At 47.9% G+C, this 12,866-nt stretch overlaps 1 protein-coding gene across 1 annotated transcript; it reads left to right on the top strand.

Moving 5' to 3' along the window:
- The first annotated feature begins 243 nt into the window (after positions 1 to 243).
- LOC110546477 (tumor necrosis factor receptor superfamily member 22-like) lies at positions 244 to 12,812 on the top strand. The gene is made up of 7 exons (XM_060391026.1): positions 244 to 304; positions 2,971 to 2,990; positions 4,311 to 4,416; positions 8,013 to 8,141; positions 9,952 to 10,063; positions 10,818 to 10,876; positions 11,762 to 12,812. The coding sequence occupies exons 3-7, from the start codon at positions 4,326 to 4,328 to the stop codon at positions 11,848 to 11,850; spliced, it is 480 nt and encodes a 159-aa protein (XP_060247009.1). The 5' UTR covers positions 244 to 304; positions 2,971 to 2,990; positions 4,311 to 4,325; the 3' UTR covers positions 11,851 to 12,812.
- The last annotated feature ends 54 nt before the right edge of the window (positions 12,813 to 12,866 follow it).

The following is a 12,866-nucleotide window of genomic DNA, read 5'->3' as shown; positions in this document are numbered from 1 at the left end:
TTTAACGACTTCACTAGCATTTAAAATTACATCTGTGCTTATAGAAAACTAGGTATTACAAGTGGTGAGTGTAACTTTGTAGCGCTCATACGCCCAGGAGGAGTGTAGCGTGGAGGCGCTGGACACGCCCAGGAGGTTGGGCAACCTTACGGACAGCCAGTTACAGAGAGGAACGGGGAATGGGGGCGCCTTCGCCCTATAAATACAAGCGTTCAGGGAGAGCAGCGCACATTGAGTCATGGTCCTTCCTCCTGCGCTGGTCTTCAATCCGAGTCTCTGGCTGCTGTCCCTGCTCCTGATGCTGGTGAGTCGATTCCGCCGCAGGCCTCAGAGCTGAGACTCGCGTCCCGGCACCGGGTCTCGTAGCTTCACCGGAAAGCTACGGGGGGCTGGCGGTGGACAGGTCGCGGGGCCCGTGAGGCGCCGGGGACCACCGCCGGCGCGGTCAGGAGTCGGGAGTGGGGCCTTTGAGCAGGGGACTGGCGGGCCAAGCGTCCGCCCGGAGAAGGGTGTCTCGTCGGTCCCTGAGCGCTGGGACGAGCGGGGCACGCCTCCCGGCTCTTCCTCGTTGGAAAGCTGTCAACCGCGCGTGCAAAGAAAAAGAGTATCTCCTGAGGCTTTGCCGCCGGGAGCTCTTCCTTTCCTGCCGGCCCGGGAACACAGTTGTAGCCTCGGGCGCATGCTCTTCGTGGGTCTGGCCAGGCTGGTCGCGAGAGGTATAGTAACTACTACTAGTAGTGAAAAAAAAAAAGGAGTGGGAGGAATGGCTCTACTACTACTGCCTTTCACGGGTCTTTCTGATTTCTTTAAGTTTGTCCCAAAATCGCTCCTTGCCTCTTGAATAGTGAACTGCAGTTAAATTTAAGTTACTGGGCAGCTTGGGCTACATAGCGGGCTCCAGGCCAGCCAGAGCTGCACAGAGAAAAACTCAGAAAAACAAATAAATGAACAAAAACCTAGACAACCCTGTAAATGACCTTTTAGTTGCAACCAACTTCATTTTATGCTAGTTTTCTCTCTCTTACGTCTGGTTTGGTATCACACACCTGTAATCTCAACTCTCGGGAGGCAGAGGCAGGAGAATTATCACGATTTTGAGTTCAGCCTGGTCTCTAATAGAATTTTCTAACCCAGCTGAGGTTGAAGACCCTGTCTTCAAAACCAAAAAACAAGCAGAAAAAAAGGTTTATATTTTATAAACCTGTAAGGATATATAGCATTTTACAGCACATTTAGATCTTTGATTTCAACATCAACAAAAATCCTTAGGTTGTTCTGAGATAATATTCGAGCAGTCAGAGACCATTTACATGTAATCTGACTTTTAAAATCACCAAAGGTGCCTGTGTCGGGGGGAAGATGGCTCAGTGGCAAAGACCGCTAGTTGCTATTTCAAAGGAACAGGGTTCAAATTCCAGCACCCACATAGCAGTTCACAACTGTCTGTAACCCCAGTTCCTGTAATGTCTACCCTCATATAGACATACATGGAGGCAAAACACAAACATAAATAAAATCACCAAAGGGATTCACTGTTCGATGGAATGGGCCGGTCCCTGGAGCCTGAACACTTACTTCCTGTGCTCCTCTTCCTGGGCAGGCTGCCAATTTCAAAAAGCTTCAAGGTTTACAGTGGTTTACAGTGCTTTGGGCACGGCGTACAGATTACACAAGTCCTCCTGACGAGTGGGACCCAGATCTCCCGGATATTGACTCTGCCAACTTCTCTCCCCCTCCCATCTGCAACTCAGAAGCACCCTGCCTGTCAGAGAAGTCTTGGCCCTGCATTTTGTGCTCCAGAAATCCCCAGAAACCATCTCAATAGACAATGTTGTAAAGAAAACGTGGGTGGAAAAAAAAGTGACTCAAATGATGCCACAAAAAAGAAGGTTCTTCAAAGAGAGATTGACTGGGTGTGGTAGTGCACGCTTTTAATCCCAGCAGTTGGGAAACACGGGCAGGCAGATGTTGGTGAGCTTGAGGCCAGCCTGGTCTACATAATGAGTTCCAGGAGAGCCAGGACTGTATAGTGAGGCACTGTCTTATAAAAATCAGAATAAAAGACTGAGATAACATCTCTTTAAAGAATAAAAAAAATAGTAATTCATGACCTGTGGGTTTTAGGGCCAACACTTCATGCTAGAGTTTGGTCAGCCTCCTATCCCTAGTGTCCCAGAGCTCCCTCTGTAGACCAAGCTGACCTTGAGCTCTGGGATCTGCCTGCCTCTGCCTCCCAAGTGCTAAGATTAAGGTGTGGGCCATAAAGATATCTTAACAAATTCACCTGTGGTCATTGTCCTTCCTACATGAAAGAACAGGTGAAGCTGGCAACATCAAGAGAGAAAATAGTATGGCCTCCAGGGGGTGATGAAAATTTGTCAGATTAGACAGACAAGAATGGTGAAGATGATACCAAGATGAAGGTGATAAAGCTAATAACTCAAAAAAAAAAAAGACTCCTGCCCAACTTGAGTAAATAAAAGAAAATTGAGTTAATGCAAAAATAAATGGGTGGAACTACCCAAATGATCCTAATCTAAAAACCAGAAAATCCTTCGGCCAGAAAGTTTATCTCACTTATTGAAGAAACATTGCTGAAGGCGAGAGCCTGGAACCGTGAGGAGAAAAAAGAAGTTTGTGAGGAGAACGCTAGTAGTGAGTGAGATTGGAGCAGAATAGTAAGGAGGAGTGAGGACAGCTCCCAGGAATGTAGAGACGGGTCCTAAAGGTTGCTGCTGTGAAGAATTATTTCCAAGAGTGTGTGCCATGCAGCTGTAAGTATAAAGAAGAGCACCTCAGCTTGGTGGTTTCTTAGGCACAGAGTTCAAGTGATCTGTTTAGGCAAAACATCAAGGCAAGTTATTCAGAGAAGGAGGTGGGGAGGAGACAGAATGTGCTAGGCTCATACCAACTGTTCTACATGCATTATTTAATCTCAACCCTAAGTATATCACTTTCCCCATTTTACAGATGAGAAAAGTGAGACGAAGGTAACTACTTTTTTCCAGGCACCTATTAATTTATGTGTGATAATTAATTTCTGTGATATCATGGCTCCACACACATGTTGTTCTTTCAATCTCCTGTCAATGATCACCACTTCAAATTTTTTTTTCCTCTGTTTCATGTAGCATGTATCAGTATCTGGAGTGCATGAAAAAAAAAAAAAGTACTGGCTACTCTTGTAGAGAAACCAGGTTCAATTCCCAGCACCCACATAAGACAGCTTATCATTATCTGTGATTCTAGTGCCAGGGATCCAAGGCCCTCTTCTGGCCTCCTCCTTCACTGCACTCACTGCGTATACATACGTAAAAGCAGGCTCACGCACACAAATATAAATCTTTAAAGCCATCTGTTGCAAGGCTAGAAATGTAGCATTCTGCTAATGAGGGCCCAGTGTGTGAGCCCTGGTTTTAATCCTCCGCACTACAATAAAACAAAACAGAATCTCGTTATTTCTTTACAGTTACTTGAGGCTTAGAGTGAAGAAATACCAAATAAAATTAGATTTTCTTTTTTAAGGATTTGATTTATTTTTATTTTATGTGTGTAAGTGTTCCCTGCAAACCTGCCAATTGCCTACAATTCCTGAGGAGGCTGGAAATGGGCACCATATTCTCATGAGCTGGAGTTACAGGTGGTTTATGAGCCTCCCACATCGGTGCTAGGAACCAAACTCTGGCCTTTTCGCAAGAACAACATGTGCTTTTTTTGGTTGTTTTTTGTTTGTTTGTTTGTTTTGCTTGCTTGCTTGCTTTGTTTTTCAAAACAGGGTTTCTCTGTGCAGCCCTAGCTGTCCTGGAACTCGCTCTGTAAAGCAGGCTGGCTTCAAACTCAGAGAGATTTGCCTGCCTCTGCCTCCTGAGTGCTGAAAATATGCCCAGCCAGCATATTCTCTTAAATGCCATCTCTCCAGCCCAAGAAATGCCTCTCAAACTTTTGGTTCTAACTGGTGCCTTCATCTGCAGCCCCACCGCAGGAAGCAGCCATCAAAGCTTGAGGTTTGGAGAGCCTCAAGGTTTGGAGGGTCCTGGTAGGTCACAAGTTGCACTACAACACAAGCTGCTGGCTACTAGAAGAGAGCTGGGGGAAGGGTGGAATGATCCTGCTGTGCAAACAGCAGTGAGCCACCAGACTTTATAGTGACCTATTGGGCAGCCTCCTCCGGGCAAGTGTGGTTCTTCAGCATGACATCAGATAGTCCCTGCCCTGTCTCCACAAGGAGGCCCCCGCCTTGCTATTTCCCTTTTCACCATCATCCACAGTTACCAATCAATAAATTTAAGCTTCCCCTTGTCCTTTGCCAGCTACAGGTAACTGCTATGCCACTCTCCAGAGAGAGCCAGAACATCTCCAGCTGCAGCAATGATGAGTACCTGTCTATGGGCCACTGCTGCAAGTTATGTCCTGCAGGTGAGTTCTTTGTCTGACCCAGTGCCAGAGCATAGACATGGGTGGCATTTTAGGCACGCCGGAGGCTGTACAGAGTGAAGTGGGTGTGGGCCGGGGAGCTCAGCTCAGCCACTGTGTACTATTTCAGACTCTGGGAAGTGTCTCCTAACCCAAGCACACAGACCCCCAAAGGAGGCCCTCTGTGTATTCAAGGGTCGGTATGAATATTTATACCAAGGCCTCATTAGTGGAGGGCCGCCCACCTATCCACCCTCCATGATGAGGCATGAGCTGTGGTGCCCAGCTGAGAGGAAGGTTCCAAAAAGGGAGCCAGGGGGTTGATTTTAACCCCCTGTACTCGCCACAGGCAGGGGGATACCCCCATCCCCACACTGCCACCACTTCCAGCGGAGACGGCCGAGCCGGGAGATCTGAGGCGGCTTGCTGAGGTCACCATGTATGTTGGTGGCAGTGGCCATGCTTGTACTTGCACTCTCAGCTAAGCTGACAAGAGGGCACGTGTCTCGTGTCAAGACCCCTGGTTGTGGGACTCGCTGTGGGGAGATGTGAACACCATCTGCTCACTCCTGATAAGTCGAGGAGAACAAACCAAAGAAACTATTTACCAAAGCATGGTTTGGTGAATCATTGAGTTTATCGGAGTCCCCTTCAGGAGCATAGGTGGCTGAGGTGACTGCGTCATTGTGACCACACCCCCCGCGTGGGCGACCACTTAGTAAAGCTGTTTGCCCAAAGCTCTCTGCACAACTTACCCGGAGCCAGACTCTCCCACTCTAGAGATTCCTTAGTATCTTAGTCGGTCGCCATGATAACTCTCATAAAGGAAAGCATTTAATTGGGGCTTGATTGCAGTTCAAAGGTTTGGTCCATTATCATAAAGGCAGGAAGCCTGACCACAGGCAGGCAGACGTGCTGCTGGAGAAGTAGCTGAGAGTTTACATCTGTATCTGCAGGCAGCAGGAAAACACAGACGCTGGGCCTGGCTTGAACTCTTGAAACCTAAAAGCCTACCCCCAGTGACACACTTCCTCCAACAAGGCTGTACCTCTTAATCCTCTCAGATAGTGTCACTCCCTGGTGACCAAGCGTTCAAATGTATGTATGACCCTATGGGGGCCATTTTTATTCAAGCCACCACACTTACTGCTCACACAACCCTGGTCAGAGCCTTTGACTCTTGTAAGTTCCCGAGTCCTCCCTTCAGGAAGGAAGGTTCAGTTTAAAGGAAGTTACTCCACAAGAGCCTCCAAGCTTAGGAATTTTCTCAAAAGACCCAGTCCACACAGAAAAGCTGCCACATTCCTAGTAAGGGCTCATTACTACAAAAGATTAAAATTACACAGTAAACCCAGGCATGAAACTTACACCTGCCCTCACTCGGTGATAATTTGGCAGGGCAGCTCACCAAACCATGGTTCATAGGGTCTTCATGACTCATGGAGGAACACATAATGGGCTGCAGATACTTGCACAAATGTACCAGAAATCACACCAAGCCCCAGCCTACTATGGTGAATGAAGGCACTCTTAGGAGGCTTGTCCTGTGGGACACCCAAGCCTACTGAAGTGACACCATCCGGGACCCATGTCCCATGCCCTGTTACCCTAGATAAACCATTTATTTAGCTTATTGTTCTTTACGCTCCTCAGCCTGGCAGAAGTCTCCTTGCAAAGTCCAGTTCCCAGCCGTTGAGAGAGGTTTGTGTCCAATGTAGGCAAAGCCATGTGAAGCCAGAGTGAAAATACTTATGGCTGTAAGCCTCAGGTTCTCTCCTTCCTCCCCCACCCCCAGAACAGAGCAGAGGTGTTCCTCCAGAGACAGAACACAGATGGGCAGTAAAGAGGCGCACCACTCTTACAAGTTTAGTTTGCCAGTCTGGGCCCTATGCAGGCACACCATGGCAGCCCTTGACAGCCAGTGTCGGCCTGTCCCTGCTACCTCCTAACATTCCTTCAGGAGAAGGCCATCTCCCAGCAGACAAGCAGGTTTGAAGCCAGTGCTACAGACAGTGGAAGGCACTACAGGGATACTGTACTGTGTCCTCAAAACTGGACTGGCCACTTCCCAAAATTTAAAGCTTGATTTTAACATTCTTCTCTATGGTCACTCACATTCTCATTTCAAGCTGGATTGTAATAAAGGACAGGAAAAAAAAAAAAAAACCGAATGGCTCAGCAATTAAGAGAGCTTGTTGCTCTGGCAGGGGACCCAAGATTGGTTCCCAGCACCCACATCAGGCATCTTACAAGCACCTATGACTCCAGATGGTCAAATGCCCTCTTTGCTCTCTATGGGCACCTGCACATATATGGGCAGACAGACACAAACACAAGTAATAAAAAGAAATCTTAAAAACTACAATCAACTCTTGTAAATGAAAAACTATTGATGGCCAAATGCATATGAGAGCCAAACAGCAAGACTCAGCCAGGTGTCCACCTTGCTCACTTCAGGCCTAGCTGAAGACCCAGACTGACCCTGCCACTTCCCATCACTTGAACCTTTGAGTCCATCACCTCCAGCCTTACTCCACTGGTCTCTTTTTTCAATGATCACCTGGTCATGAGTGTCTGCAGCTGTCCTTCAGGGAACACATGCTTGCTGGATTTTGTCATTTTCCCACAGTTAATAGTTTATAGTTTTCTCTACGATTAATAGGGAAGAGCCACCTGAACATTTCCTCCTCCACCTCCTCCTCTCTCCACTCCATGGACCAAGCTCACAGAGATCTACCTGCTTCTGCCTCCCCAGCGCTGGGATTAAAGGTGTGCGCTGCCACACCCTGCTTCATCTGAATGCTTCTCAGTTGGCAACATAGAGCCTGAACTAAGAAGTTCAAAATGGTCCCAGGGAACCTGATAGGGTGAAAACACTGTCCTGCCTTCAGGAAAGAGTTAAGAAGCTGAGTGTGCTGGTTCACACCTGTAGTGCCAGCACTCAGAAACTGAGGCAGTGGTCTTTGCAGACCAGGCCAGCCTATAGAGTTCCGGCTAGCTTTTATCTCAAATAGATAGACAGACAGACAGACAGACAGACAGACAGACAGACAGACAGACAGACAGATAGATAGATAGATAGATAGATAGATAGAAGTAGAAAGCAAAAAGCTAAGCATGGTAGCTCAAGCCCATTATTATCCCAGCACTCAAGAGACTAAGGTAGGAACACTGCTATGAATTCCCGGTCAACTTGAGCCACACTGTGAAAGCCTGTATCAATCAATACCACAAATAACAACAAAAGAGGCCTGAGAAAGAAAGTTCTTGGTGACGTGCTTATGAGGCAGTAAATAGAAGTGAGCTGATTTTACCCAGGTCTCAACCGCCTCTTGGAACACTGGGACTGCCATTCAAAGGGAGGACATGGGGCTTGAAAGGTAGGAGCGAGTCAGAGGAGTCCATTCTATTCACCCAGGGTCATTTGGCTCCGAGACCCCTGAGGGTCAGATATCCACAGGAATGAGAGCAGCTCAGGGAGCCGGCAGCCCTACAGATCCTCAAGCAGGTTGTGACAGTCCAGTGATTATTCTGAACTTGTGCTGAAGACATTGAGCCTGCCTAGAGCAAGACGGATCCCTGTATGCTCTTATCCACAGGTATGTTTGTCCAGGAGCACTGCCAGATACCCCACACCCAAGGACAATGTGAGAACTGTTACCAAGGGATGTTCACAGAGGCTCCTAATGGCCTAGAGTCTTGTAGGCCTTGCTCCAGGTGTCGTGAAGGTGAGTATGTGACTGAGCAGAGGTCGGACTAGGACTGATGCTCACTGTCTTGCTGTGAAAATTGGCAATAGAGTCAGAAGCATGATAGTCCAGCACTGGGATGGAGCAGTCATGGCTGATGGATGCCAGGACGAAGCCAGAGTCCCCACTGGCATAAAGTTTGTTTCTTACAGATGGGCCATGGTTGAGCAACATTTAATACCAGCTCACAGGAAGCAGAAACAGCTGGTCTCTGAGTTCAAGGCCAGCGTATTTATATCTTGAGATCCAGGGCAGTTTCAAAGGCTACACAGTGAGAGCCTGTCTCAAAACCAAACCAAGGCAAAATTATTATGAGTGAGAGGGACTCAGGGTAAGAACAATATCAGAAAAATCACAATCACAAAGACAGCCTTCTGCCATTTTTTTAGAGCATTTTTCTCCTAGTTGGCAATTGAATGCAGAATCTAGTAAAATGCATGCTGGTGACGAGAAAAATCACACCTCCAAGAATAAGCAATCATGTGTGCAAGTTCCCAGACACGTAGAGCTTAGAGAGTAGAGCAGCAGCAGTGTGGATCCTGGAAGGCAGCAGAGAGAAGAGGCACAGGCCTGCAGGAGTCACCAACAAGATACAGAAATGTGATAAAACGTTCTCAAAAGCTTTAAGCAGACCGAGCATGGTGGCATGTGCCTTTAACCGCCGCAGTCTGGAGGCAGACCTCTGTGAGTTCAAAGGCCAGCCTGGCCTACACAGTGAATTTAAAGACAGCCAGAACTACATAGTGAGACTCTGTCTCAAAAAACCAAACAAAGCAAACAAACTTCAAGCAGTTGCTGGGGCAGTGGATGCAGCTCAGTGGTACAATGCTTGCCTAGTATGCAAATGATCTGGGTGTGTTCCCTGGCATTATGGGGGAAAAAAATCTGTTTTGTATGTGCACGCATGGGTGTCTGCATACACACACTCCTATGTCACTGACTTGTGTTAAACTAGGTGGCAAATACCTCATGCCTGGCATTAGCATTGCCTAAGTGTTCGATGGAAGCAGGCTTAGTATGGTGGCACACAGCTCTGACACCAGAGCTCAGAAGGCAGAGATAGGAAGGGCACCTCAGTGTGTGGTCAGCCTGATCTATGTTGTAAGTTCTAGGCCATCCAGGACCATATAGAGAAATATTGACTCAAACAAAACAAAAAATCGGGCCCATATTCCACTATCATAGATCCCTGAGGCTCTAAGGCATCTGCAGAGAGCTGGGCTGAGAGTCCTCTGCCTATGCCGCCTGCTGCACTCTGAGAATGGACACTGCCTAGCTTCGGAGAACTATGGGAAATGATGTTTATAGGCTGAGTGTTCGTGGTAACCTGAACTATAGACACAAGGTTAAAATGGAACACCCTAGTGGGAAAACCATCTTTTACAAGCTGCTGAGTCAGGACCCGCCAGAGGTCTGGACACACGGTCACTAGGTGCTCTTCAGCAAAGAATAAGGTGATTAAATATGGCACCGTCAGAGATGTCTGATGGAGGTGGTGGCCTCAGGAGGGGGAACCTTGTGGGGCAGCAGTGGGCATACAGAGCAGGACCACCTGTGACGGAGGTACCAGGGCAGTTTGTGGCTGTTGTGCGGGATGCTGGACAGTGGACCCTCATCTCAGGTCTGAGGGTGAGGATGTTCATGGCAGTGCTGTTGAGCACTCAGTCCATCTGTGATGGGGAGTAAAGCTTGTACTGGGACACACTGATCCTCTTAGGTATTGGTGGGCTCTGTGTATGTATGTGAGGGTGCTCACCTGGACCTGACCCTATTCCTCCCCGGATTGCAGACCAGAAAATCATAGCCAATTGCTCTGCCACCAGTGACCAGAAATGCCAGTGCCAACCTCAGCTTTACTGCAATGACCCAAATTTCCCAGAAACCTGCCTCCCACTTAGCAAGTAAGTGACACTGTGGCGTTGGTAGCTTTGTACGATGCCTGAATGGCCACTAATGTCCAGAGAGGGGGACAGTCTGTGTCACACGTAGGCAGCGGGCATTGTGGGGTGGAGACTCTGTGGTCAGGGTGGTGCAGAACTTATTGCTGGAGATCTCCAAGGCTAGTGTGCCTTGAGAGAAAGTAGACATCATCTAGCAAGAGACTCCGTTTTCCTGAGTGATGTCTTCCAGGAGGGTTCTTCAGTGTATTTGTCCTTGGGAGGGCTGGGGAAAGCCTCATTCATTCTCAGGAAGGTAGGACCAGGTTACACTGTGGGGGGGGGGGACTGCAGGGCAAGGTTTTTGGGGGAAAGTCTGAGCTTGCCCCTCAATAAGGGACAGTGGCTCCAGTCAGATCAAGTTGTTGAGTCTTCAAACCACTAGGCGGCGCAGCACAAGCCACAGAGCCAATAAATTGTTCCTCTCTGGAACCTAAAATCTGGTAAGGACAGAGAGGCCACTCCCTTTCCTCACTCTGAGGCCACCAAAGAGGCTATGGGCGTCAACGGAGGAGAGAAAAGTAGCAAATGTTATGTATTTAGTGGGGATCACATGATCGTGTCTGAGATGCCAGTGGGGCTGGTGAAAGCTGTGTGGCCAGAGCCCTGTTTCAGAACTTGGGTCATGATGCTGCCTGCTGTGATTGGGAGTGGCATTAAGCCCTTTCTGGACAGCAGGAGAGGTCTGACAGGAAGAACTGAGGCTGTCTCTCTGCAGGTGTCCCCAGGGAGTCCCTGTCCTCCAGAAATACAACTCCACAGCAAACACAACCTCAAGTAAGACAGATTTCTTTTTAGTTCCTATGACTGTCTGCTTATTGAATGAATATTTACATATCGTAGCACTAACTGTTTCAAGGTGGACATCCAAGTGATACTGAATACCAGTTCTCCATCTGTTACAATGGCCCCCAAAAGTGTGTCTCTGTTTGACCGGGACCCTCCCAGGCTGACCTGCCTCAGTGGCCTGGCCTGTCTGGATGGTTCCCAGAGGTAGAGTCTGGAGCCCTGAGTGTCCTGTTTTCTTTAAAAATACTTTACATGTAGGGGTGTTTTGTTGCATGTATGTCTGCTTCCATGTGTGCAGGAGGTGTCAGATTACCTAGGACTGAAGTCACAGATGATTGTGAGCCACCATGTGCATGCTGGGAACTGAACTTAGGTCCCCTGCAAGGGCACCTTAACCACTGAGCCATCTCTCCAGACACCCTCCCCTCCCCCAGTGTCGTGTTTTAAGGCTGATTTAGGTTGAAGCTGTGCCAGGGCCCCTCATTCCCTTTCATGACTGAATCATCATGTCCAACCCACATGGTCTTCATTCATGTGTGAATGGAATTTATAATAATTCTTTACAATAAGTAGACCCTTGAGCCAAACATCCCGTAGGGGAAAAGCAGCCTCTTCAATAAATAAGGCCGGCCAAAGAACATACACATGTGAAAGAATGAAGCTGGAACCCCATTTAACAATATATGCAAAAATTAGGCCTTGGGCTGAAGCTCAGTGGTAGGGAATTTTCCTAGCATGCATGACACCCTGAACTCAAGCCCAATACTACCAAAAAATACAGTCAATTCAACTGGGGCACACTGGCCATGGCCTGTACTTCCAGCACTCTGTTCTTGACTTGACCTAATTATTTTTTGTTTTTCCCACTTGTAGATCACAGAAACCGGCTATTACTACTGACAGCACTAATTCCAATCTTGATAATTGCTGGTGTATCTACTTACAAGTACCTAAGAGAATAAAGGTTCTACAGGTGTTGTCTTAGTTGCTGTCTTATTGCTGTGAAGAGACACCGTGACAAGGCAACTCTTTTTTGGTTTGCTTGTTTGTTTGTTTCTCGAGACAAGGTTTCTCTGTGTAACAGAGCCCTGGCTGTCTTGTACTGGCTTTGTAGACCAGGCTGCCTCAAACTCACAGAGATCCAGACCAAGGCGGCTCTTATGAAGGGAAACATTTAATTGGGATTGGTTTACCGTTTCAGAGATTTAGTCCATTATCATCACTGTGGGAAGCATGGCAGCCTGCAGGCAGACATGGTCATGCTGGAGAAGGAGCTGAGAGTTCTACATCATGATCCACAGGCACGGGGCATAGCTGGAGCGTAGGACCTCAAAGCCTGCCTCCACAGAGACACGCTTTCTCCAACAAAGCCACACTTACTCCAAAAAGGCCCCAACTCCTAACAGTGCTACTTCCTATGGGCCAAGCAGGGACAGTTTAGATTAAGGCAAGTCCTTGGTGTCAGATCCAAAATAAACTCAGGAAAAATGGTTACCTGTGGTGCCTGTTAGCATACCAAAGAGCTTGCTGGCCTCCAGGCTCACTCAGTGCCTGTGGCTCCTCTCACCCCACCACTTACCCTAAAGTTCTCCAGCTCATGCACTTCCCTTCCTCAGTTTCTCATTCCTATATAACCGTGCCATTTTGGCCATGTGCTTCCTCGGGTCTCCATCTCTTGACATTCTCTTGTACCCGCTCTCTCTTGGTCCTTTCTTTTTCTCCCTCTTCCCACCCTTCCTCTCAAGACCTGGTCCAGTCTACTGGCCATGTTTAGTCTACTACTTTCTCTCTCTGCTCTGGATTCTTCCAAATGTCTCTCTCTGTACTATCCTTTATATCTACAATAAAAACCTTCTCCCTAACCATAATTGGAATGGTCATATCCTCACCTTATGCATCTGGTGCCCCGAAACCCAGGAGGAGCATATATGATCCCCTTGCAAGGAGCCTCTGCTAGCCAAACCACACCGTTGATTTG

Source organism: Meriones unguiculatus, chromosome 1, assembly GCF_030254825.1.
Source record: "Meriones unguiculatus strain TT.TT164.6M chromosome 1, Bangor_MerUng_6.1, whole genome shotgun sequence".
Taxonomy (NCBI): domain Eukaryota; kingdom Metazoa; phylum Chordata; class Mammalia; order Rodentia; family Muridae; genus Meriones; species Meriones unguiculatus.
This window is presented reverse-complemented; position numbering and strand designations above follow the sequence as displayed.